At 42.1% G+C, this 27,451-nt stretch overlaps 1 protein-coding gene across 22 annotated transcripts in view; it reads right to left on the bottom strand.

Moving 5' to 3' along the window:
• The window catches only part of RBFOX1 (RNA binding fox-1 homolog 1), a 1,166,109-nt gene that overhangs the window by 893,781 nt on the left and 244,877 nt on the right, over window positions 1-27,451 (bottom strand). The window contains exon 1 of one of the 22 annotated variants that reach the window (XM_075435936.1): window positions 24,104-24,203. The exons of 19 other annotated variants lie outside the window; for them this stretch is intronic. In XM_075435936.1, coding sequence (XP_075292051.1) covers window positions 24,104-24,106 — 3 coding nt within the window. In that variant the 5' untranslated portion in view covers window positions 24,107-24,203. Of the gene's footprint in view, window positions 1-23,688; window positions 23,822-24,103; window positions 24,204-27,451 lie in introns of those variants that run through there. 2 more of the 22 variants (XM_075435959.1, XM_075435941.1) reach the window with 2 other exon arrangements.

Consider the following 27,451-nt stretch of genomic DNA (forward strand, 5'->3'; position numbering starts at 1 on the left):
TACTGACCACCGAGGAACACCACTCATCACTGGCCTCCACTCAGACATTGAGCCATTGACTGCAACTCTTTGAGTGCGACCATCTAGCCAATTCCTTATCTACCAAGTGGCCCATCCGTCAAACCCATATCTCTCCAATTTAGAGACAAGGATGCCGTGTGGGACAGTGTCAAATGCTTTGCCCAAGTCCAGGCAGATTACATCAGTTGCACTTCCCTTATCCACCAATGCAATATTCAAGTCATTTCGCTCCTGTAGAAGTCCCCTCTGTCAGTGTGGAAGCCTGTGAAACTCCCTCCCCTCACCACACAAGGTCAAGATTTTCGTATACTGAAGCTGTATGTTATGAGCATGGGCACAATATGGTTTAACCATCAAAGCCTGAAGGAAAACCTTTTGTTCCAGCTTGCTAGAGGCCTTCCACGTTGTCTGGTTATCTGTTACCGAGCAAGGCAGAATCCTTCCATCAGTAAAGCTACTTCAATCTGGCAAAATGACAAGCGTTCACTGAACTGCTTTTGTAATCAACTTCCCCTGCCTTCAAGGTTCATAGGTAGGCTGACTACACTCCTTCGCACCCAAAATGACCACCGCCTGTCTAAGTGCATTTAGTAGATGTCACATTATGTTACAGGAACATGTATCCCACGTTAGTTCATCAGATTTTATGCAAAATGACCCTGTTAGTGAAATCTGGACTCTTACATAGAAGTTTTGTCGCTAGAGGTAAAAAAAGGAAAAAAATTGTCATCAATACCTAACAGTATCTAACAATAGACTGATTAAAGCAGAATACAGGTTTTAATGCAGTATCATACTGGTTTGAACATCCAGAATAACTAACGAAAACTGCGGACAGTGACTTGTAATGCTAATATTACAATGTGTTATCACACCTTCTGACAAAAAAAAGCATTTACTAGCACACTTTCAGCAGAACAATGTTTAACATGGGGTTTTTTCCTGTAAGAGTTTGCCCTGTGTGCTTATATGCCATTTGTTTTGCTTTGCCAACTAAACATAGTTGGAGTTTAGTGTTTATACAGAGTACACTGGAATGTCAGGTGCTTTTTAATTGCTTTTGTAGCCAATTTCCTTGCCCCTCAAGGCTCATTAGTCAGTCATCTAATCATTCTATACAATAATGCATCCTCTGTGTTTCCTTCTTGAGTTCAGGAATGTACCTTCGTCTGGGTTTCCAACAGTGGTGTCCTTCAGCTGCAACCTTTATGAGGGTTTTTTGACTGGTTGCCAATGTTACCATCAGTTCCACATGGAGGTAGATTTCCCCAACATCTACTAATTCTGTTCTACCATATACTTAGCCATCTGGACAGTAAGGTAATATAAAAAGACTGCTGTTTCATGAAAAATCTGTATGGCTTTGCAAGTAATGGGTTTAGCTGCACCTGTCCACCACACCAATTTACAAAGATGCCTGAAAGAAATAATGGAACACTACTGTGCTCCCTTCCAGCTACAGAATCATACTCACAGTTAGGATGAAGTGCAAGGCAGTAATGTTTAAAGGAGACGAAAAAGCAAGGTGATTCCTTATGGAGTACCACTGAGCTGTGCATAACACTGTACCTGAACTTCACAGTAAGAGGAGTCAATACTGGGTCCAGTCCTATGTAGCATCTTCATTAATGATGTCGATGACGGGGCACAATGTGACCTCAGCAAGTCTGCTGACAACACAATACTGGGACGAGTGGCTGATGCATGAGAGGGTGGTGCTGCCATCCAGAGGAACCTGGACAGGCTGGAGAAATGGGCTGACAGAATTACAAAGACCCGCATCTGGGGAGGAACAACCCCAGCACCAATATATGCTGGGAGCCAACAGGCTGGAAAGCAGCTTTGCAGAGCATGTGCCGGGGGTCCCGGTGGACACCAGGCTGAACAGCCAGCAGTGTGCCCTTGCAGCAAAGAAGGCTCTGAGTATCCCAGGCTGCATGAGGAGGAGCATTGCCAGCAGGTCGAGGGAAATGATCCTTCTCATCTAGTCGGCACTGGTGAGGCTACACCTGGAGCGCTGGGTCTGATTCATGGCTCCCCAGTACAAGAGAGATATGACGCTACTGGTGAGAGCCCAACAAAGGGCTACTATATGATGATGAAGGTCCCAGAGCATTTCTCATATGAGGAAAGGCTGACAGAGCTGAGACTGCTTAGCCTAGAGAAGAGAAAGCTCAGGGAGAATCTCATCAATGGGTACAAAAAGCTGAAGGCAGTGTGAAAAGAAGATGGAGCCAGGCTCCCTTCAGTGGTGCCCAGTGACAGGACCAGAGGCAACGGGCACAAACTGAAACACAGGAGGTTGCCTCTCAACATCAGGAAACCCTCTTTCACTGTGAGGGTGACTGAGCACTGGCAAAGGTCACCCAGGGAGGTTGTGGAGTCTCCATCCGTGGAGATATCCAAAAGCCATCTGGACATGGCCCTGGGCAACCAGCTGTAGGTGGCCCTGCTCGAGCAGTGGGTTTGGGCCAGATGATCTCCAGAGCTCCTTTCCAACCCACACCATTCTGTGACTCATACGACAAGCACCAAGCAGAAAAGATGGAAGAAAAAATAGTAATTTGGTGCCTGAAATAAACAGTAAACATTCGTAAACTGGTAAGCCAGCAGGCAAATTCTGTTTTCAAAGTGGAGCTTAACCAGCTGACTGAGAACCCTTTGGAATCCAGTTTCCTAAGACACTGACAGCGCGTCACTAAATTAACACAGGAGTATAGAAATGCTTATTTATTTAGTATTTCAAACATCAACAAACATTTAGGTGGAATGACTATAAACATTCAATAGCTAAACACTGATTAACGACAACTGCTACTGTTTCCACAGGGACAGCTGTCTACCTGACAACACACTATCAAGAATATGTATTTCTTCTTTTTGGGGACTGAAGGGAGGGAAAGGAGAGAGAAATGAACTTTTCCTGACAAGAATTCTAACAGAACTGGGGCTTGAAAAGCACCCCATTGCTAGCTACTGGGAGCGACAAATCACCCACATCATGCTCTGCAATCCACTGCAGATAACTCCAGCTGCTTCACTCTGCTCTTTACTGCTACATACACAGCAAGCAACAAAATAAAACTCATTTAAGAGTTGTTTAAATGTTGGGGTTTTTTAATACCACAGCAGAAAAGAAACAACGACAACAGGAGCACTGCAAGTAGTCTACATGCAGATGTAGGATTTCCGAGAAACACGATTGTGGATAAAAAATGGGGTAGAACTCTCCTCACAATGGAGAAGTGGCTAGTTCGCAATGCTTTGGAACAATTATAATATAAAAGTTTCTTCATGCACCATATTACTTAATTGAGCTAAAGTAATTCTCTTGAGTTTTTATTTTTAAACCATGCTAGTGTGTTAATGAAACTTTCCAAGGAAACTTCAACTACGGACAGGTGAAACAAATTGCTGGTAAACCCTTCAAAACTTCACGCTGAAAGTCACCACGAAAGCAGTACTAAATGAGTATCAATACCACAGCGAAGAAAACTGATGATTCAAATTTAGGGCTATATTCAGTTTGTAAGAACATAATTTACACAGCATAAGACAGACTTGACTATTTTAGAAGCCCAAAATCCAGAATCTAAAGAGTTTATTGCAAAATCTCAAATTATCTCCTTCTCAGCACATAAAGTGCATACCTCAATTAAAAATAAAGAAATAAAAAGAAACATATCAGTCTTTTGTTTTAATTGCCCCCTAAAGATACTTTTGTGTATTTTTTGGTGCAATACCACAAGAACATATCAAATCTTGTTTCAGATCCTCGAGGTTACTCTCAAAGTGAAGATATTTTGAATATCCAACTCATCTCACAAGGTGCTCACACTACCGTCCGCAGTTCATTAAATGCAAATCTGACCACTCTGAGCACCATGTATGCAACATGCAAACCAGAACACCCCTTACTGCCAGACCCCGCGGGCACTCTGGCTCATTCCCAATTCAGCAACCTATCTGCTCAGCAAGGCAAAACACTGCTCTTCACTAATACACACTGCAGTTCCAGGTCAGTTTGCTGACTTTCAACGCTTTATATAACGGATCCCAAGTCACCCTTTCCACCATGACTTAGACCACACACACCCCAGCTAAATTTCACTGCAGCGGTCTGCTTGCTGGCTAAATCGTGTCACAGGAAAGCTTATGCAAAGCTGAACCTTCACAGAAGCAGCTGTCAGAAAAACTATCAACAACCAACCATCCTGCTAGAGCACAATGTAAAACCACTACTTCGTCCAGCCTTAGCTAATAATTAGTAAAAACAGGTAAACATCATCTACAGATGAAACAATAAGATCATTTTTTCTGCTTTTCACCATAGGGAGGGAATACAGTCCCAAACTGCAGTGATGAGGTCCATACAACTGCAGAGTTCACTTGTTTTAATTAAGCAAGTTACTATCAGAATCATAGAATCATAGGTTGGAAAAGACCTCTAAGATCATCAAGTCCAACCGTCACCATGTCCCAAAGTGGCACACCTACACATTTTTTGAACGCCTCCAGGGATGGTGACTCCATCACTGCCCTGGGCAGCCTGTTCCAATGCCTGACCAAGTTTTAATACTCTCCTTATATATGCCACACAGAATAATGCATTTCTTGTGATTTCTGGGATATTCACAACCCTGATGAGACCTATTCTGAATAAGAAAGCCATATAGTCTTCTCCACAGTTTCTATCCAATACATCAGAATTACATTAATAAAATATTCAAAAGCCTTTCATCTCTCATCCTTCTTTCACTGGTATTAAGAGTAAATCATTCCAATACCAACAGAAGCTAAAAATACTTCTGTATTTTTTTTATACACATAGAACATACCAACATGCCTAACAATTTGGGTGAAATAAGCCTGTCTCAGGATGGAGTATCTTTACATGTGGGCAACGGAGTGGCTCCTGCAGCCTCAGTGGACATTGTGTTCGTTACTGAACCAATCAACCTGCAAACTGCTAACCAGCTACAGCCAGGCCTCCGAACAGAGTACCTCTCTATGATGTCTCCAATGGATTGAGTCGAATGCAGGAGGCTTGTTGACTGCATTTTTCTGACACAAACAGACATCGGTTTTACGGCCCCAGCCAAAATCTCCAAAAGATTTGCTTCCAAGTTGCTAAACAAGATCACTATCCTTACAGCACCATTCCACCAGGGCATCCCAGTCTTGAACCTGTTTTTCTCCTAAAGGGAATCCCTCCAAGGGCGCACACTTCTTGTACACATCAGCCTTACAAACAACATTTTTTTTACCTGGGAAATCAAGACTTCTCCCTCCCCGACTTTTTTTTTTTTAAAAGAGGACTGACCCAAAAAAATTAATCCAAAAAGTAAGAGAAGCTTACTGAAGACAGTGAAGAGCCTAACATACACAACTTAGAACACTTAACAACACTGCCTAAGCCCTGAAAAAATCCAGGTATGCCAACAGCTATGTGAGAAATCATCCTTTCTTTCCCACTACAATTCCCTGAGTAGAGAAAACCATAAATGTCATGTGCTGCCCTTTATTAAAAAAAAAAAAAAAAAATCAGCAGCTGCTTACAGACTTCCCTGCAGGTGTTTAACTATTTAAAATCAAATCTCACATTAAAAACAGTGCCTCATTTGCAGCTAGACCGAATGCATCTCAGATCTGTTCCCAGGATGAAGTAAACCAGTCAGCAAATCACCTTCTCCTACTTCACCCAAAATGAGTGGGGTCATTCTACTGAAGAACACCAAGAAAGTGTGGCAGAGCAGAAGCCTTGCAGTAGAACATAGCACATCAGTCTTTAGCAGGAGATTATTTTCTCCTACGCTATGTTGCTTGCTAGCAGGGCATCCTCAATAGCAGTCTGTCTTCAATTTAGAAAGAAAATGAAACATTTTTTACTTCTCTTGTGGTCTCCATCCCGTTTGGATGTCCAAATGTAACTGGACAATGTAAAAAGAAACACATTGCCTTTAAACAGTCAGAAATGGGAGCAGGAGTCAGAGTGAAAACATGAATTTGCGTTCTGGTAGGTAGCAAACAGCCCTGACCACGACTGCGGAAACTGTAACAACAGTGTTTCTCCCCAAACCCTTCGACACTCCAAACAACGCTTACAGTGACCCGAATTAAAGAGCTACCTGTTCCACATCTTTTATGAACCATGAACGGTAATTCCTGACCAAAGGACTACTCCAAACCTACTCTGGCAACGAGACAAGGAACAAAGTCCCCAGCCGCTGAGGCCCCTGCCTCTCAGCCCTCCGCCTGCTTGCCCAGCGTGTCCCATAGGACATTTGTATTACTGGTGATATTTACTTCACCTTTTCTTCTCTATTTATATGTCAAGAGTCACATCTTTGATGTCTTCTTTCAAGCAACCATTAACCCCGTGAGTTTCTTCTACCTTGCGGCCATTCCATGTGTTTTATGCAAGGAATGCAGGCATGTGGAATATGCTTATTGCAATGTACGTCAAGAACTCCCCGTGATGTGCAGCTCACAGGGACAGTGAGTCATGCTGCCTTGCCATCATGCAGTCTCAACACCTCCTGTATGAGAAAGAGTGGAGTGAAACTTTGCTTTTCTGAAGTATTTTTATAGTTTTCAGTTTGGAGTCTTCTCTTCAGGAATTCTATGAATTCCACTTGGAACAAATAAAGGCAGGTTAACACACGATAAATCTGCACCTGTGCTCAGGAAAAGTAGTCTTCATCTACCTAGAACCTGAAATTTCAGAATTTAAATCTCTCTTGCTTATTAATGCTTCTAAATAATTTGTGATTAAAATGAGATTTCATTCATGTCACAGCCTTCAGACCTTGTTTTCACTCGGTGCTCTTCTCTTTTGAGATCAAATCTGCTGAGTATGCAGTGAGCATCTGGACTTTCAGCGGAGGACAAAGCACACAGCAGCGGAGCAGAAGTTGCACAGCTGAACACACACCCCACCAAGGCGATGGGGTAGCTGCAACACTTTGGCAGAAGTTGCTATTTCCACAGTCAGGGGAAAAAAAAAAACCAAAACATACTGGACATGCAAAACCTGGAGAACAGGGAGGAAGCTACTTATTAGGAGAGAGAACATAGGGTTTCGGACAGATTTGGGTGAGATCATGAGACTGATATCAATTCTAGTGGGTTGCTTCCCCATTCCCAGTGCAACTGAGAGAGGGCTGTCACAGCACCAGATAGTAAAGAAAGATGAAGGAAGAACGCCGAGGTGACAATATGCCTGGTGTCCTGGAAAGCCTTGGTGAAGGACACTGTCAGGAATTAGGACGGATCAGTAACTGCCAAATTAAAAAGATCTTTAACTTCAAAGTTTTTGCAGAATTTTCTTGTTAAAACTGAACCGCAGTCAGAAGTTTCACTGCTACAATATCTTATAATCCCTGTGGTATTCTGGGAGCTCAACATTATTTCTGCATATACGAAATAACGTAGAGAAAACAGAGTAAGGAACTCTCTAGACTTTCATTTCAAGGCTGTCTCCCAAATCACCTTATATGGAAAATATATCATAGATTTTATAACGGCATAGCTCGCCACACTTTCAGCATCAACTTCTGAAGATACCGCAGCAGGGCTGCTTCTGCCAGGGAACCAGAAGTATGACATCTGTGAATGTTTCCTGTGGAGTTATTAATTCTACCTTCCAATGACACATTACCTTTACAATACCTCATTTTACTCCCATGAGGGGAATCACATTTTTCATTTCTCTCAGGAAGAGAAATGTATATTGAGATGCATTCTTCGTGTGGTTTATTTCAGCCTGTTCACTGATTACCACATTAGATGACTATTTCTCAAGCAGTTAGCTGTCCATTTTCATCGCAGCACCTGCCACGCGTCGCCCTGCGCTCCCACTGCACAGTCTTTTTGACCTTCTGCCTGGCAAGCCTCCTAACAAACGCAGCCAAAGAAACATTCCGCTTTCAGGGAAGTTTTTCATACTGTTCTTACAGGCAAACTCACAGGCTGTATGTATTATATTTCAGCATGCAGAGCTCTGATTACACTAATAAACCCTACCTATGTGTTTCTTTAAATAGATAGTCTACTTAAAAATCTAGTTCTAGAAATGTTTTCAATTGGTTGGTAAAAAATACGAAATAAATTTAAATGTATTTGAGGACACGTGTTAGCTACAACCCTTGTTTTTTTCAAGGGTGTGGAAAATATCACAACAAAACTCTTTCTGGACAGGCTTTTATGAAGCCACCAAAGTCAAAATTGACAGACTTGATGTTATTAGATCTATTGCATATTGCAGAAAATTTGAAGTTGCATTAATTTTTTGTACTGCAGTTGACCACATCCATCTAGACTTGTACACACTTTCAACAAGTTTCAAATGTTCATTTTACAGTTTAGGTTTATATTAAATACTAAGTTTTGAGGAATGAGAGTGTATAATTATTGTAACAGCTGCCATTTTTCTGGAAATCTCAAGGCTTAACACCAGTTGTAAACTGTAGCCACCACCTGTACTTTCCCACCAGAACAAAGTACAAACAGACAACTGGAGTAATTCTAAATATGTGCAAGAACATGACAATTAATTCAAAGCAGTCTTTGACAGCTTTAATCGTTATTAATTGATCTGGAATAGGAAGTACTGTCAGAAGCTTTGGAAATCATTTTTTTACTAGTTTTCCCATTAACTTCTTCCACAAAGTTCAAATGCCCATATCTAGCAAAGTGCAAATTCTAGTCTAATGCAAGTAGTACTCCATGAAAGAAAATTATAAATAAAGTTTGAAAAGTTAAGATCACTGTTAATACCTAACTGATCAAAATTATTTTCATGATTTATTGTGTCACTTCCTCACTATCTTGACAGTAAGATCACATTTTCAAACATTTACATATGAAGTACATGGACAAAATGAACAACTGAGTCATTCATCTGCTCTCAGCTTACGTATGTCAACATACAGATTGAACGAGCAAGCTTTGCAAGCCACGTGTAAATGCTGACATTTGGTATTTTGATCCATATGCCTATATTATCATAAAAAAACAGCTCCCTTAATATACCCATTTGTAAAGCCTACATTTTCATAAATAAAATTCTGTATGCAATAAAACAGAATTTGCAGTAACAGTCTTTCAGGTTGACCGTGACTTTCAGTGAAATATAGTTTTTCAGAACTATTGTTAAGTACATTAAAGCATGATGGAGATTCCACCCATTTTTGCTAACAACCTGGTTTTCAGGAGTCCAAGATGCTATAGCACTGCCAGCTACATAAAGAAATTAGTTAAATATATGCCTTTTGAAAACCTGCAGAATATATTCAGGAGGCTGTTAATAAGAGTCAACTATTAGAAAGCACTTACATTGCCATGGAAGAAAACATGCCAAAACAATACATGATACTGCTTCGTATTTTTATATTCAGTGGTGGAAAAACTACTTTTGGCCTTTTATTTTCACTATCAAAAGAGAAGATAATAAATTTTCAAACTTTACACATGCAGACCTTCAAAGATCTACGTTTTCCCTTTTTTTCTCCCTACACTAAAATGAAAAGAGAATGATAATTTTCTAATTTCTTCCATTCAGCTCCAGGCAAGCAAATCAAATCCTGAATTTAATTATATTAGTATGTCACACAAAAAAGTTACTTAGAACTAATTTAAGTATGATATTTAACAGGATTTTAGGTGTTTATCAGCATGTCTAGAAATAGCATGAAGGGTGAAGGGCAAATGCAGTAAAACCACGCTTTGAAAATAGAATAGCTTTATTTCCAGAATGACAACCTCAGTAATGCTGTATGTGGTTTTTCTTACTCCAGAGGTAAGTATCTTTCTATCTGTTTTGCCCGCCTTGATTCTCATTTGCATGATCTGAAAATCACACAAACAGTCTGAGATGAGAAGAAACAAGGAATACGTCACAATAAATAGGCCTTCCATGTAAAACAAACTCTTTAAGATGACAGAGCTTGAAAAAAGGCTTGAAGAAAGAAAAAAAGTAAAACAAATTTCTGCTTGGAAAGGTAATTAAAAAGACTGAAGTGACAGCTGCAATATTCTATAACTGTGAGTTTACAAAAAAAGCACCCACGAGGCCAAAATCTACACTAGCTCCCTAACAGAAGCGTAAGTCAAAGGCCTTTTGCCTTCAGACAGGATTTCTTACTACTTCTTTCAACACTTAACACACTGAGGCACCAAGCGCTTCAGGTATCCAAAACTGAAAATTATGGGGTTTACCCTTCTGGTGTTGGTGGTGCTGGCTAAGACGGACAATGGTCAAAATTACCAGATTGAGACTGAAGTTTCATGTTAGGAGAAACAGAGCTATCTTCTTTGAGGTGCAGAACATCTCTCCTTAAAGAGACAGTACTGACAAACAGAGGGAGAAGACAAAACCAAGAACTTCAACGGGAGTTTTAATATCGTCTCTGTGCTACCGGTGGAACAGAACCTCAGGGAAGGACTCGGTCTGGACTACCTGGCAGTAGGCTGCAACTGCCTTCACGTGGGCTACAGGTTCCATCTGTTTATCCATACCTTATAAACCACCATCTGCCCACCGCCCTAGAAGCGCAATCTGGCAACTTCCCATGATGTTTAAGTCACCGTTCTAAAAACTGAGGTCAGCTCTATATGGTGAGTACTCCAGACTATGAGTTCTATATCCTTTCCTACTACATGGCATCGGTCCGCACTTTCAGAGGAGAAAGGAAAGGCTTCTCCACAATGTCACAATGGTAGTGATTTTCGAAATACAAGGAAGACGAGAAACAGCTCATCCGTTTTCATTTACCATGCATAAACAGCGACAAAATAATCTCCAAATTAGAGAGACAGATTTGATTAAACACATCAGAGTTCAAACTCACTCACTAGCATGGCAAACAGAAGGAAGTGCACCAGCATTTTCAAAATGCCTCTAAATGTAAGAAGGAAATCTATACAGAAGAGGTTCTACAGAGAAAAAAAATAAATTCCCGTTAGAAACCAAGGCGCTATACTATCTATAACACATCTCCATTTAGCAAAGCATTTTAAACAATGTTCTTCCGGCAGTCAGAGTAGTTACACACAGTGAAAGCTTGCGTGCACATGGATGCTGTGCCAGCCCAGGTCTAGAAAACAGAAAGGAAAAAAAAAATCCTTTTCAATAAAATATTTGAATTAAACACACCTGCATTAAGATACTGTTACAACACTTCTTACTTCCTCCCATATTCTTTAATTCACGGAAAATGATTGTTTAAAAACAAAAGGGCCATATGACAAGAACATACTGACATCTGCTGGCATTCTACAAACGCATTGCTCCACAGATTATGCTTCAATGCCCTCCACATTTTTTTCGTATCTAATGGGGATGCATAACAAATTAACATTGTCCACAGCCAAATATGACAAATTAAAATAGTATTTATACTTCCAAATGTTCAACTGCGCATGACATTCTGTGGCTACAAGTCTACACGAATATACTTCTCTTCTATATTTTATTGCTAAAGTATCACAGGAAATTATTTTCCCTTAATTTGTATAAAAATGCTCAGTGATAAGGCAGACAATTTACATTCAAATAATTATTTCCCTAATTTCTTCGCCAACAAAAGACTAGTATTTCCAATTTACTATCCAAAGATGTAACTATACCTGTCACTACTCAGGCAAGGCTCATAACGGTATGTATTGTTTCACAGCAACTGTTAGCACATTACAAGAAAAGATCTTATTTGTATTAGTGCCATAGCAAAAGGATACATTTAAAGACGACACACCAGTCATCTAGCAAAGCACATATTGAAACTGGTACCTAAACTAGCTGCAGAAGATCCATTACCTCTTATCATCCAACACAAGCAACACAGGTATTTTGATAACCAGAATCTAGTCCAGAAGACTTAACAGCTTTCAAATCTACAGCACGCAAAAGTCAGAAATTCTAGTGAATGCATATCATTCCTAAAGCAGCTGTAACTCAACATCATTGTGAATATGGAATATTCTGCAAATCTTCAGGCACTTCTAAATTTATTATTTGAAAAGCGTACAATATATTCATTTAATGCTTGCTGTTGGAATCATAGCTAAACATTTCCTCCCTCGTGTGTGCTACAAAACAAAGTTATGGTTGATAATTTAAACACAAAATAGAAGGAATTCAAAATTATAGCTTATAGTGTCAGCAACTCAGATGTGTTGCACACAGACACTGAGGCATAAATTTAGTATTAGAAACAATGATATAAACCATTAAATATGAACAATTGCCATGCTGCGCTCAGTGGAAATCATAAATACCTTCCTTAATAATTCTGTATTTCCAAACCAACTATCAGCTGCAAGGTCAATTCCTTTTACCAGCTCATCAGCTACATGCATTTCACAGATGTGAAAGGATAAATGAAAACACCAAATTCACCTTCCCAATTCATTACTTATGTGTATTTTTAGTGAATGCACTAACCAGCATCTGTATTTCTTAGGCTAGACATACCACAATAAGTGACAGTAGTTTTTAAACATGAAAAAATATACAGCTCTCTCCCTTGCAAATGTTTAACTAAAAACCTTACAGCCTGTTCGAAAACTAGATAAATGCGTAGTTCTGACAAGAAGAAGCAGCACCACCAGCTCGTCTGGCTCACAGTTGTCTCGGCCATAAAGCAATGCTTCACATAACCTACTCGGAGGAAGACGACAGTACACACTAACTTCCTAAGCAAAACAACCACAAGCGATGTAAAAATCAAGCGCTCCCTGATCGCTTCCCAAGAGCTCGCCAGGGAACGGAGCTGACTACCACTGACACGCAGAGCGGCCCAACAGCACAGCTGTAAGCGTTTAGGCACCACACGCAGCATCAGCACAAGAGCAAGTAATTCGTAAGCAATTTCACACGAACCCAACTCACATACTCTGGAGTAGACACTGGCCAAAGCACATGCTCAGTTAACGGAAGAAACGCACAGGTCATCTCGTGACAGCAGTCACGCTTCTCTTGTCATCAGCCTGTCCATCTGTCACAGGTGCGCACGCTTCCACAGCCCCAAGAGGAGGCATTTCTCACTCTTTCAGCATCGTGCCAGGAAGGACCACCCATACTGAAATGTCAAGCTGCAATAGTACTGCGCTGCAACATTCATCTGGAATTCCCTTTCAATTTCCTCATTTGAGACAGTTTTATTAAATTATTTAAATTTCTAATATATTAAACATCAGTAGAGCAAATTATTAAAAAGGGAAAAAAAAAAGAAAAGAAAGCGGAATATGGTATTACCCTAAAATCCTCCTACTCTTTAAAGTGTGATTCCCTATTCTTAAAAGCCACAGATGACAACAGCCAGCCTTTAAGCAGAGCGAGAGAAAAAGCACATCCTTTGGAGATCCCCAAAGCCAGTCTCTGTCTACAGGATCACTGTTTTCGCCCACTGACCCAGCACATGCTACCACCACAGTCACTGCACAAATGCCAGGCCCGAGGCACAAAACAAACACACAATTAGACCAGCTTTCTCTTAGCAACTCAGAGGACTCCAAGTGCAACGATCCTCAATGGTTCAAGCTCCACTGTGAACTACTCTGAAGTGTACTGGTAAAACCAACCAGGGAGGTAACAAGAGGAGGCCAAATGACACAAGATTAAACACCACCAACAGTGTTCCTCCTCCCTGTTGCGATCAGTACTATTTCCTACTGATTTAAATGAGAGAAGGTCTGTAACTCTTTAGAGTTACTTTGATGACCTTCAGAGAAGACAAAACTTAAGACCAAACTATGCAGCATCTTAAAGAGCAAAATAAACAGCAAATGCAGTATGAGGTGTTAGTACAACATAAGTCAGCAAGTCGTAAGCCAGCAGCCTTCCGGTACCTGAAGAGGCCTGCAAGGGAGCTGCAGAGGGACTTTTGACAAGGGCATGGAGTGATAGGACAAGAGGTAATGGCTTCAAGCTAAAAAAGGGTAGATTTACATTAGATGTAAGAAAGAAATGTTTCACTATGAGGGTGGTGAGGCCCTGGCCCAGGCTGCCCAGAGAAGCTGGGGCTGCCCCTTCCCTGGCAGGGTTCAAGGCCAACCTGGACGGGGCTCTGAGCACCCTGGGCTAGTGGAAGGGGTCCCTGGCCAGGGCAAGGGGGTGGAACAAGGTGATCTGTAAGGTCCCTTCCAGCCCAATCGGTTCTATGATTCTATGATTTTTTTTTATGGCAATGCAGAACACACATTAGCTACAGATATGCTTCTTAAAAGACAACAACACTACAATCCACTAATATGACAGCTGCAGTGCTCGATTTAAACACATTTACAGGACAAAAGAAGCAAATGTACCACCTAAAATTTATGTCAACTAATAACGATGTATCCATTTCTGCAATTGAAAAAGCATTCATTTATAGGCAAAGTGTAACCCCTAACAGCAAAGCACAGACAACTACAGGTATTAAATACTTTGATTTTGGCAAACAAAGTTAGAAATAAGTAGAAAGGAAGAGTTTATCACCTCTCTTTCAGTTTCTACTTGCATGTATTATTTTCTTGTGAACAATATGATCCTGTACCATGAAAGTTCATAACAAAATTATTTTGAGGACTAAAGTAATCAATATTTCAGTCTAATTTGTATTTGAACAAACTCTTGAGCAACTCTGAAGATATTCTCATGTGAGAAAACTTTTTTTAAAAAAAGTAGATTTTTCCACATTAGAAATCAGTGTTCAACCTTTGTGCTTCTCATACAATCAGTGACAAAATACTTAATGGCTTCAGCACGGAAACAACTTTCACTACTGTAAAGTTTACTATCTATTAGAATATACTTACCTTAGAAATTTGGATTGACATTTCAGTCTACTACTTTGTAGTGCAAATACGGAAAGCAGAAAAAAGTCTGTTACCTTTAACATCACAGGAAACCTCCTGGTTCTCCTCTATTTTGCCTGCTTGCACAGCTTTAACATGAAGAAGCATTATATTGACTGTTAGACATATTTATTAAGAATTGCATCTGTTTTAAGATGCTTATAAAGCAACACTGATATTCATGCCCCATGACTATTTCATTCAACCACACAAAAATCCCCAAACACAAAACTGACATGCATCCACAGCAGCAGCATAACTGAACGTAGTAAGAGAGCTCTTAGCGTAAGGATATAACACTTAAAAGTGAAAAAGCAACGAATATCTGATTTTTAAAGAAACTGGAACAACACTGTGGGCTCCTGTAACAAAAAAGATGGACATCTCTTATTATACTAAGAGATTTTTACAACTCACTTATGTCTAATTATTTGTTTTTATTTTATTGTATGATTTTATTATCTTGCCCTGTATAACCTATTATTGCTAAGCTACATGCTTCATATAAAATTTATGAGGAAATTGTATCTTCCTAAATTTGATCACTTTAATGAAAAGAAGTAATTTAAAACAATTTTAAAACACAAACAATTAAAGACAGGGATTTACCTAGTACTCAGAGATGGCATCATGACCTCACCATCCTTATCAGCTGTCTCCAAAAGACCCCTACAATCCTGCAGAACTCTTTGTACCACAGTACCAGAAGTTTCTTGTGACAAACATTTGCATACATCAAAACAGCACCTTCATATTTAGAATACATTAAGATATTCAGTTTCCTACATAGACAAGATTGTACATAATGAGATTTCAAGCAATTCTCCAGTCCTTTTTAAAATCCACTCACGTTCTAATAAAAATCCGTATTTTAAGAAAGGTGGTTCTCTGGCTACAATGAAACAGAAGTTTGAGATCCTTCAGGGGCAAGAATATAGCCGTGAGGGCTGAGTCAATGGAAACGGGAAAACCTTAGGCTAACCACATGGAAAGGAAAACAAGACGCTTTATCACCAAAAGTTGATTACATACTTTGCTGCAGTGAAATGGCAATTGCTGAAAACAAAACTACGCTCAAAGTGATTAAAAGGGCCAGTCTACTTGACTGCATCATTCTGTCCATGTGAACCAGTACATCCCAACAGGTACTGATTAATCAGGTGGTTTAGCGGCTATGACAGTTACCAGAGCGAGGATAAAGATCGTATCGGCACCATAATCGACTGTCCCAGCTTTGGCCGGGCCAGAGCCAATTCTCCTCCCAGTAGCTGCTGTGTTCTGGATTGAGTATGAGAAGAATGTTGGTAATACACTGACAGCTTCAGTTGTTGCTATGAAATCAAGGACTCTTTCCAGTTTCTCGTGGTCAGCTGACGAGCAGGTGTGCAGGAGCTGGGAGGGAGCACAGCCTGGCAGATCGCCAGGCTGGCCAATGGAAATGTTCCCTACCATCGATGGCATGCCCAGTTTATGAATGGGGGTTGCCTGGGGGGCAGGAATCTTGCTGCTGTTCTTTTTACCATGAGTTCGAATCCCCTCTTGTTCAGGAATTCAAACTTTTCTGGGAGTTCGGTCTTTTTGGGGAGTTTTAAGAAATTTGCAAAAATCTGCAAGTTTGAGGTTCTGCGATCACTGCTTGGGGAGTGACTACAAATTGGTCATCAGTGGTGAGAAAACTGTATTGTAGCTAGTTAGTTTTGCATATTCATTACTATTATTAATAGTAGTAGTAATAGTATCATTATCTTTATCATCTTATTAAACTGCCTTTATCTCAACCCCCAACTTTCCCCTTCTGTGCATTTCTCCTCCCCATCCCACTGGGGAAGAAAGGGAGGGGTGAGCAAGCGGCTGTCTGATCCTAGTTGCCAGCTGCTGGGTTAAACCACCACACCAACTGATTTGAAGGCATTTTACAGTGGGAGGAGCACAAGATGGCTTCAGTATCGAAGAACACAAGATTTTAGAATAAGGCTTACACCAAGCAAAAGGATCTATTTGTGTCTTGTACCCACGTGCTCTGTGCACTAGGCTACTAGGTAAGCCCCTCACCTGCTCCATCTGACAACTGGGCTTTATGGCTGATTTTTCCCAGAATGGCAGAAGATCCTTAATAATCACTTACAGCCAGAGAAGCAGTACTGAATCAAAATGAAAGCAACATTCTAAAACAGAAACAACAAAATAAAACATAAATCAAAAACTCCTGGTTTGGTATCAGGGACCAGAAAACAGTAACAATGAAATAATCTGTTGTTAAGTTGGGGAACATTCATAATGAAGTAAGTGTGTAAAACATGCAATATGAACAATTTTGGTATTTGGCAAGAGTTCAATACTCGTAACGACCAGGGGAAACCAAATCGCTCTCCTGTGGAGGCAGCTACAGACTACCCTATTATCACGATGGCAACAGAGAAGAGGTCATCATGAAGTGACAGAACCATTTGAGGAGTGTCCTAAATTAAGGAGTGGGAAAAGGGGGTCTAATCCCACGGAAAGATCAGGAGGATAGCTCAATCCATTAATCTCCCTGCTGGGTCACTCTATGTGGCTCAATTCAAACTGCACTCTGGGACTTCCTTAGCATTTATATTGTTGAAGACTTCAAATGGGTATCGCCATGTGGTAGACGATACTTTAGGTAGCTCATCTTCGACGTTGAAGGAAAGGACGTTTAAGTAACCACTCACATACAGAGTGGACTGTCCGTAGTGAAGTGAGGATTTTTTTTTTTCAATGCTAGAGCTTCACTGCAGAGTTTCATTGTAACACAAGCTAGTATTTCATCAGATTATTTCCTGTGACACTGATCAAAGGCGGCCACCCAGTAGCAGGACTCGAAACTGATGCTTCAAGATCCTTTCCCACCAAAGAAGCAAGCCTGTAAGCTCTGTGGTGAAGGAATGCATAGACTATGCTGCATCCCAAGGCAAAGTGTTACAGAACTACACAAATTTGAAGATGGAGTATTATTCTGAAACCAGTGTTTAATACTACATTCATTATTTTCATATAAGGACTGTTTACAGGATCTTCCTTTACTATCAAATTCATTTGCTCAACAAAATATCTGCATAATATTGAAAATCCTTAATTTAGGAAAAATTGCTAAGAGTTTTATCCTAAGTATTTAGTTTGCTACCTACAATGATTATTATGCCATATGTTTAATTAGCTTCCAAGAAAGAAATCTACATGTTTGGGCTACTACTATACGAAAAAAACAATATTTGTGAGAAAAGTGGATTATTTTGCCAGGGTAGACAAAGATATCAACATTGGCTCTGACAAAGACTATTAAGCCTTTTTCCTGGATGTGTGCCATTCAACACTGTCTATTTCTCTCTTCCCAAACTATAAAATGTCAGTCTTCTACAACATATGGTGGAAAAAAAATCAGACATCTAAGACCTATTTAACTAAATGACAAATTTAAAAGATAAAAGCAGAAACTCAGGAACTGGCTATCCAGAGGAAGAGTAATGCCTATTTATCAGACAAACTATTCTTGTGAAAGACTACTGTCTTTATGCAGTGGACATATAAAAGATACGTTTTTTCAAGACAACATGACAATAACACAACATTTTATTTTGAAATCCAGTACTCTCGCTCTGTTCGAGGTTGTCAAAAGCTTAACACTCATTTTGCTGCCGAAATAAGAAACTCCACAACAGACGGTCAGTTTTTGTAAGACAACAGTGTTACTACATAGGTAACTTTTTTCTGTGTGTGTTTTCTCCTGTATAAGCTTCAGGTGTTTGAAAGATACAAAAGCCATAAAACGCCCAAAAGACAGACTACAGAGCAGCCTAGGTTCAAGGTAACCAACTGCAACTGCATTGGGCTTTTCCCCCAGGGCAGTACGTATAAACTTCCTACTGCATTATCTCATGTGATGATGGTGTTTATTGTATCACAGTAACACTTCTGTCCTGTTATTGTTAACTCCAGTACAGCTGTCCAACACAAGTGGACTTTCTTCCACCTGAACACAGGTGCTCCTCCACCTTCTCTACAACTGCTTTAACTATTAGAATACTTTGGTCTGAAATAGTACACTTCCTCAATTAAACCTTCTCCTAAATTACCTACCCACATTTTCACATACACCTTCGAAACTGTGCATTTAGAGTTGAAATCTTATACATCAACTTTGCATCTCCTGAATTTCTCAGGAAAAAATATGTATTTTCAGGCTGGCTTCCTATCGTTCTGATCACACAATATTTGCTCACATCCAGTACAGAGCCTGAACCCAAAGACAGTAAAATCTCTAGAAAACCTTTGGATCCAGCAATCAGATGAGCAAGATCCTATGAGTGTCCTCCCCAAGAAAATTAAGTCAGCATGTATTCATACTCTATTAGAATCTAAGAAATTCAAGAGAGAAGTGATTAATAAATGCCCAAAAGTAAAGCCAAAGTTTGAATCACAACTAGCACCGTGACAGACTCAAGATGAATGAACTACAAAACACAGCAGAAACCTGAGATTCACTAACTTCAGCCCTCGCTGCTATTCGGTTAACGACACGAACCTTAAGAAATAGCAATTGCTTGAAACACATTCTAGACTGTTTCCTTGTAATTCCTGTTTTTGGAACTCATAACCTCTCATTTCTGTATCCTCAACTTTCTTGCTCAGGGGCTGTACACTGCAGGGCTGAAACCAAGTGTGTCACAAACCGAGAAAATCTGTGTATTTTTATAGTGTTTGTAACGCTGGTCACAATCAGCCACATCTGGCCCTACAGTCATCATTATGCCATTTATCTTCAAAGTTATTTACTTTTGCATGCTTGCCCTTTAACACACTCCAAGACTTTCAGCTCACCCTGCTGTAACAATATTCCCTTACGCCTTTCTATCTGAAGCAGAGTGGCAATTATTTTAATGGATATGAGTTTGCTCGGTCATTTTTATGAAATCTCCCTGAATGACTGCAGCCAGTCTCCTGCTGACAGACACTCCCCGTTCGTGGCATAGTGTTTCCCAGCTCACGCAGCTATCTTAATTTTAAGGTGCTGAATTGCATAGGTAGGCACTAAGACATCTGTCAATCCAGACTTGTGTATTTACCTCGCTCCTTTCAGGACATTAGCTGCAGTAACATCTTGCTGTTCGGAAATATGAGATTTTAGAACCGCATCCGAAGCTGCAAAATGTTCTGGGGTTTTTAAATGGCTTTAAGAAAACTGTCACAGAGCTTCACATTTGTGTACCTGTCTTAAATTACAGACACTTCAAGTAACTTCTAAATTCCTGAAAGACACGTACTTGCAAAATACCTAACTGTTCCTTTCCCCTTGAAAAGAGTCAGATAGTCGGTATCTCCTAATACACCTCAGAAACGATCACGAATTTCTGAATACTCATTAAAAAGAGCCTTCTGGAAAGGCTCTCTCCAAAGTACAAAATCTGGAGCAGAACAGTAGAGACGTTAAACTACACCTACTTGGCAAAAATTAGTGTTTCAAAGTACGACAAGCATACTTTTGGCATTTGATGCTGTGCAATAGCTAATCGTAATCCATACTGTGAATCTTCGTGCTCTTCAGAATGTTACACGTGCTTCGGTACTGTTGTTATATGCCACTGTAAATCCCAGCCTCCCAAAAGTGTTTTCCTGTGCTAGATAAAATTTCTTTTCTGTTTACATTGATTTTTTCAGTGCATTAACTTAAAGGACACAGATAAAATTATCTTATTTGCAGTAAATTGTAATTTTTGGCATATTGACTTTTAATAAAATAATAGAGTTATGAAGGGAAAGTGTAATACTGATCAAGAACTTCATAAACAGTTTCCTGTTTATAGAAGCATACATTCAGAATAGGTGATAAAAACAGTATCTACTAATACAACATTCAAGAATACACAACAAAGTTTCAGAGATGGCATTATAATTTCAAGAAGGATTTGCACTGCAAAATAAATAAGGGCACTGAAAAATTCAATTATTTAATTAAAAGAATTAAACTACTCATAAAAAAGAAGTGCAACAAAGCAAAGAATTAAAAATGAAGAGCAACAATAAAACATAAGACTATTCTCATTAACAACTTGGGAAAAGATCCTCAGAGATGGGAGCTTTCTGCTCTCAGGAAATCTTACAGCTCAAATTCGGCAGAATCAAGTCAACAGAAGTTCTGCCACAGATTTAAACGATTTCACAATGGAGACCACAAACAGTCAGGCCACCTAATATTCTCTTTGCTACTGTTTTAAGCCTTGCCCATTCACTTGTTTCCTAACCCTTCAGCTTTATTCACACGCTACTTTTACAAAGGCGTGTGAGACAACAGCATGCCTAGTCTACCACATGAGATGGGAAGAAGTCAAGAACCAAGAAACGAGCAGAGAGTTCCCACAGATGCACAACATAAACACAGTTAAAAGGAAAACATTTTTAGGCAGCTGTATTTCTCTTAAGCTGTAATACTAGATATCAGTCTTACTTATGGAAGATTTGTCTTTTTCAGACCAACACACCTTTCAGACACCTGTATGCTTAAGGTAGCCATGCCTTTCACAACTGTCAATAATATTTCTGCTTGTGGCCAGCACTACGATTACTATCTTTACTGTATATAATGCTTATGATTAGATTTTAAAATCAGATAATGCCATTTCAAGCCTATAGCACAATAAATCAGTGATGATGAATTATTTAACTCAGCCACTGGTCTCTTCTGTCCTGTATTTCCAACTAGCTCAGCCTCCCCCAGTGCAAGTGAGTACTGAACAGCTCTACTGCTCTTAAATAAAGTTTACCTGCCCGAGACCAAGGATACTATTTCCATTAAATTCTTCAAAAAAACTAGGCAAAAACCTGGTAAAGCCAGCACGTATGTAGGGCTGGCAGAGAAGAAGTAGGTCCCCTGGAAAGCAATAAAAAACACTGGAAGAGAGACTGACTGGGCATACCAGACAGAGAGACAGCTTGGAGGCAATGAGATAGGATTCTTCAGAACATAATTAAATAAGAGCATATACTAGGAAGAAAAAAAAATGAGATGAAGGAAAAAATAGCAAAAACAGGAAGAAAAGTAAGAGGAGCAGGGGAATAGAAGTGCACAAATGTCCATGAGAGCTGACGCAGGTATGAGCTGATCCTGCCCTGGGCAGACCACCTGACTACACGAGTGGCTGAGTACCCTTCGGCCTTGCAGTTCCATGTTGGACTTCAAAGGGGCTCTGTGTAGGAGTGCAGCCTGGGAAGACACGAGAAACTTCAAAACCCACCAGTATCGGCAGCCCTGGCCTAAGGACATACCGTGCTCCCTCCTTTGCAGCAAGGCAGCGGTGCATGGCAGTGAGGGATTACAGACGCGCAGAGTGCACAGGCATCACCATAATCATTCACAATGCTGAGAACTGGACCTTGCAATCCTACCTGTGTACTCCTATTCTATACTGGAAATGTATCACATTACGCACCCAAGAATTAACAATCCTGCTCTCTTCCTCGACACTTGACTCCTGCCAGTACTTCTATCATTTAACGATACCCTTTCACGCAAGCCAGAAAAGCATCCTCGTCACCTCAAGGACAGCAAGTACTTCAATTACAAGAACTATAAAAATCATCAACGTACTGTGAATTATATTCACGATGTTTGTCAGCTGTATTACTGATGCTCAGTTAAGTACGAACTAAAAAAAGAAATACAGCCTTGACACCGTAAACACAGACTTCGTTTCAGGAAATACCTAGTCCTTTGTCTAATGTATTTATTAGAAGAATAAACTGCAAGTGCAACTTACGTAGGCTTCAAAGGCTTGGCTACCCAAGACAGATTGTAGATTTGGGCTATAATCAGAAACGCTACACAAAAGTAGGTTCCCAAAACTCAGTAACTCAGAATCATTCAAGTAAAAGACAATTAAAATAAATTCAAAATACCACAGTTTAAGCTATTCCAAATTGTTACTATAATCGAAATAACTGGAGCATGTGACACCAAATACTTTCCCAAAACTAAACGATCTATTGAGATGGGCATTAAAAATTCACACACGCAGCCCCCACCCTTCCCAACATATATTTTGTCAAGCAGCTGTGACTATTTGGTCTCTAATAAACCATCATTTTATTACAAGGACTAACTCCATTTTAGACTGCAATACATCCACAATCATCAACCTCCACCACCGAGTGACAAAATCCTGTTTCCGCTTTTACAGCAATGACAACTAGCACCACATACAACTGTTTCACACTTCTTAATGACACACGAAACCTGCAGTATCTTTCCTCTCTTAGGTACCATCAAGTCTAGAGCAAGAAGGGAAGCAAGGGACTTGATGTTCTTGGGACACCATCTTCTGCGTCTGTTGTATTTTACAATCCAATTCGTCTTGAATAAGCTAAATTTTATTTAAAGTGAAATAACAGTCATCACCAAACAACTTGAGAATCTAACATACTATGCCACATTTGCATTTCAGAGAGCAGACAAACAAAAGCTGCAGATTTGGACAAGCTCTTTCACACTTCACTGACGTGAATCACTCCAGACTCAAACTTCAGACCGCGTTCGTTTCACCATCTGTGTGAACCGCGTTAAGTTGGCAGCACGGTCCCCAACAGCCACGTTACAAATTTTGGAAACGCAGAACGCGGGCCTCTGTAAAACCATGTCCGTGCCGAGAGCGGCAGTCCCACCCGGCGCTGCCTGCCCGTTTCAAACGTACCCGGCGCTGCTTCACCCGCCGCGAGCACGCACACGGGCAACGCCGGCACTTTTTTCCCTGACGGACGCGTACAGGAGAAAATGGTACAGAGAATCGCTGATGAGAGAAGTGAATACCAGTGACTTACAGGCAAGTAGTTTCCCCGCAGCTCAGTATCTGCCCTCTCTTAACCAGTAACTCATCGGAAACCCGACTGGCCATTTTTCTCCTTCTTCTTTCTTTTCCGAGAGCCGCCTCCGGTGCCCGCGCTGTCGCCGCAGCACCCTCCTCGGGCGTTTCGCGGGAGCAAAGCCCAGCTGGTGCGGGGACGCCCGGCCCCGCCGCCCGCAGCCAGGCGCTCCAGCCGCCTCCGCCAGCCCCGCGCCCTCACCGCAGCCCCTGCTCCCCGAGAGCCCCCCCCGGCCGCGGACCCGCAACCTTCCGCCCGCGGAAACTTTGCGGCCGGGCGGAGCAGAGCGGTGCCGGGCCGGTGGCAGCCCCCGCCACCGAGCACCTGTCGGGACGCCCCCCAGCCCCCGCCGCCCGCCCCGCCCGGGACTCACCATGCAGAGCCGAGCGGAGGGTCGCGGCGCCTCTCCCGGCCGGAGCGAGCGGCCCCGGGACGCGGCTCCCCGCCGCCGCCGCAACCCCTTCCCCGCGGGCAGCGCCGCCGCCCTCACCGCCGCATGCCGCGCCCCCCGCCCGGCTCCCCCCGGGGCTGGCCGCCAACCGGCAGCGGGGCGCCCGGCCCGCCCGCGAGCAGCGGCGAGACCCCGGGGGCCGCCCCCGCCGCGGCGGAGGGGGGGGGGGGGGCGAGCGGGCGGCTTCCCGCTCCGCTCCGCCACGGCCGGACAGGGACCCTCCCGGGGGCGGAGGCGCTGCCGCTCTCCCGCCGGCGCGGAAAGTGGCTCCGGAGCGGGCGGAGGTCACCTTCAAGTCCGGCGGGGCGGGCTGGGGCGGGGGGAGCCGGCGCGCCGCGGGAGGGGGGAGGCGGCGGTCAGCGGCACCCAGCCGCCCGGGAGCGGCGGCGAAATGCGGCGGGGCGGCGGTGAAATGCGGCGGGGCGGCGGCGCGCAGCCCCCGGCGGCGCAGGGCGGGGGAGCGGGGGGCTCCCGGCGGAGGGCAGGCGCGCCCCGGATCGGCGGCCGCGCGGCGGCGCCCGGGGACATCGCCCGCCGCCGCGCAGCGAGGCCAGCCCGGGGGGGAACGGGGGGGCCGAGGCGGAACGACCGCGAGTGGCCGGCGGAGCGGACACAACTTTCCGCTCTCGGCGGAGCGGTGGCCCCCGGCGGCTGTCCCGGCGGGACGGGCAGGGGTTGGCGGCAGACAGACACACACAGAGACCCAGGCACGCAGAGCGGCCCTGAGGAAGCGGCCGGGGAGAACGATGCCCTTGGCCATGCCCCGACGCCTCTGCCTGCTGCCTCCCCGCTCTCTCGCCCAAAGGAAACCGAACCTTGCAGGAGTCCAACGCTCAGCTGATGAGAAGAGCATCGCTGCACCCCCAAACCCATGAACTGCCGCTACACCAGGCTGACAGCAGCGATTTATGAGAAAGTTTGAAAAAAAAAAAAAAAACCCAACACCTAGACCTGCCAGAACGCTGCCTTGTCCCTTCCAATACATTAGGTATGAATTTTGTAATGATCAAACATCGTTGTGCTGCTCAGCCTTCAGTTAGTGTAAATTAATGCCACTGAGATTTAATTCAATGTGTAAACTTGTATCAGTCCCGAATGGGTACCATGAGGATGCGACAGACGTGCTACCCTCTACGGTTTAGGAGCAGGGAGGGAGCTGCCTTAGGTGTATAGAGAGAAAATGAAAACCAGTAACAATACATGAGATAATGAGGAAGCAAGCTTCAAATTGTAAATGTACTTTACATGAATAATCACCCTATAAATTCTGTCACCTGTGCAGAAAATAAATACAGGTACAATATTCCCAAGTTTAGCTGCACACATCTATATCCCAGTGCCTCTACTTACGGCTTTGGGGCTTGGCCTACTTCTTCTGCTGTCTTAAGGCCCAAGGTGTGATCCGGGATCCCCCAAAGACATAACGCAGTGCAACGGCTCATGAACGTGCCTCTGCCAAGTCACACCAGCTTATGGAGCTGGGTCATTTCAAACAGTAAGTTCAGAATTTATTATTCCTCATCAAACATGAGGCAGTGTTAACCGAATGGCTGGATACCTTTAGCTCCACGGTGTTTAAATGTCAGATGACTGACATGTACAAAGTTAATCAGATATTCATTTTCAGGATCAAAATTTAAATTATCAAGTTATTACAACAGATTCTTTCAAAATGCATGCCCTGCTCTGCGACCCAGGTAGGCTGATCCCTATCAACTTCATTTAAAGACCCTCAGGCTGGATCTTTAAATCCACTCCATGGGTTTCCTGTATTTCTTATTTCAGCCTTCCAATTCTAAAATCAAAACAAAAAAGGGTATGGGAGGCTTATGTGTCCAACAAATGTAAACTGGAGGTCAAAATACTTTGCAAAAGTTCTTTAAACTACTACAATGTGATTTTACAGGGGGGTAACTTTGGTTATTCTTTGCGGTAGAAGGTATCTAAACCCGTATTTACTAATAGGTCTATGAGAAAGTGATACTAGCAGAAGTTTAGCGAGTACGAACTAAACACAATGCTGGCAAAATGCCTTCGGCTCTTTTTAAGTTTGTGTATTTGTAAGAAAATAATTTTCAACATTTTGATTAAACAGTACTGACTACTCTGGTAGGTTTGTCGTACAGCCAAATACCTCCTACTTCGTCAGCACTTTCATTAAGAGTGAACAGATAAATACCCGGAAGATGAACGTTCATGTAAAAATGCCTACCCTTTGATGGTAAGTGCTCATGCAGTATGAGCCAAGCTTTCCCCTGGTGAAGTTTTGGAATTTTTGCCGTTAAATTCCTCAGGGTCAATCCCAGCTCCCACAGCGCTTGCTGTTGACTGATCCAGAGTAAGATCAGAGCCTGTAACCCACGTGCTCAAAGACCCTTGCACAGGACCATGCAGCCCTGGGTTTATGAAACAGAGCGAGCAAGCAAGAGCCACCTACCACCTTCCCAGGTGACGCAGCCTGTAATTCCTTTCTCTTCTCCACAGATGTGATTTTCAGGGTGGCACCAAGGATCAGACTTGCAAAGATTTTTAGATATCTCAGTTTCTTTTAAAATCTGACCTGTAGTCTTTCAATATCCACTCGCCTATCTGTGATAGATCACTGGCAATATTTCTCTAGCCAGCTGGCAGCATTAAGAATGAAGATTTTAAAACTATTTCAAGGTGTTAAAGTAATAAAGAGGTGAACCTCATGCAAACATGTAAGCTAGACTAAAATCCTGCATTAAAAAACCACAGAAATCTCACAAACTGTAATTAATAAAAAGTTACCTTGAACCATTTGAGCATTCCTGTTGAGAAGTGAACACTCACTGCAGCATGACCTACTACTCACAGGCTTGAAACTAAATCACTTCCAGGTGTTTGCTAGTTCCACCTGTCCTTGATTGCAGAAAGAGGTGTGTGTTAAATGCCTAGATCAGAGCTGCTCTTCTGGGGTCTCAACACCTACACAGTCTCCTTTTGTATAAATACTGCTAAAAAGTGTCTCTTGGGTTATTTTTCATACCTGTTTTCCCTTTGTTCCCTTCACATGGAAGAACTTTGAACTGCAAGTCATATCTTTCTTAAAAGAAGTCCATACTCAAATGTCTGCCATCATTATTGCATAAAGGCTCCCAGCTGAGGTTAAAGTTTGGGATTGGCAGGTGGCTGCAGGAAGAAATCGTTGATTAGAATGTAGGATAAATAAATTATGGGCAGAGAAATAAAAGCCATCAGAGAGAGCACAACCTTCTTACATGGGTGAGTGGCAGAGCAGGGAACAGC

The sequence above is a fragment of the Opisthocomus hoazin genome, chromosome 15, assembly GCF_030867145.1.
Source record: "Opisthocomus hoazin isolate bOpiHoa1 chromosome 15, bOpiHoa1.hap1, whole genome shotgun sequence".
NCBI classification, from domain to species: Eukaryota; Metazoa; Chordata; class Aves; order Opisthocomiformes; family Opisthocomidae; genus Opisthocomus; species Opisthocomus hoazin.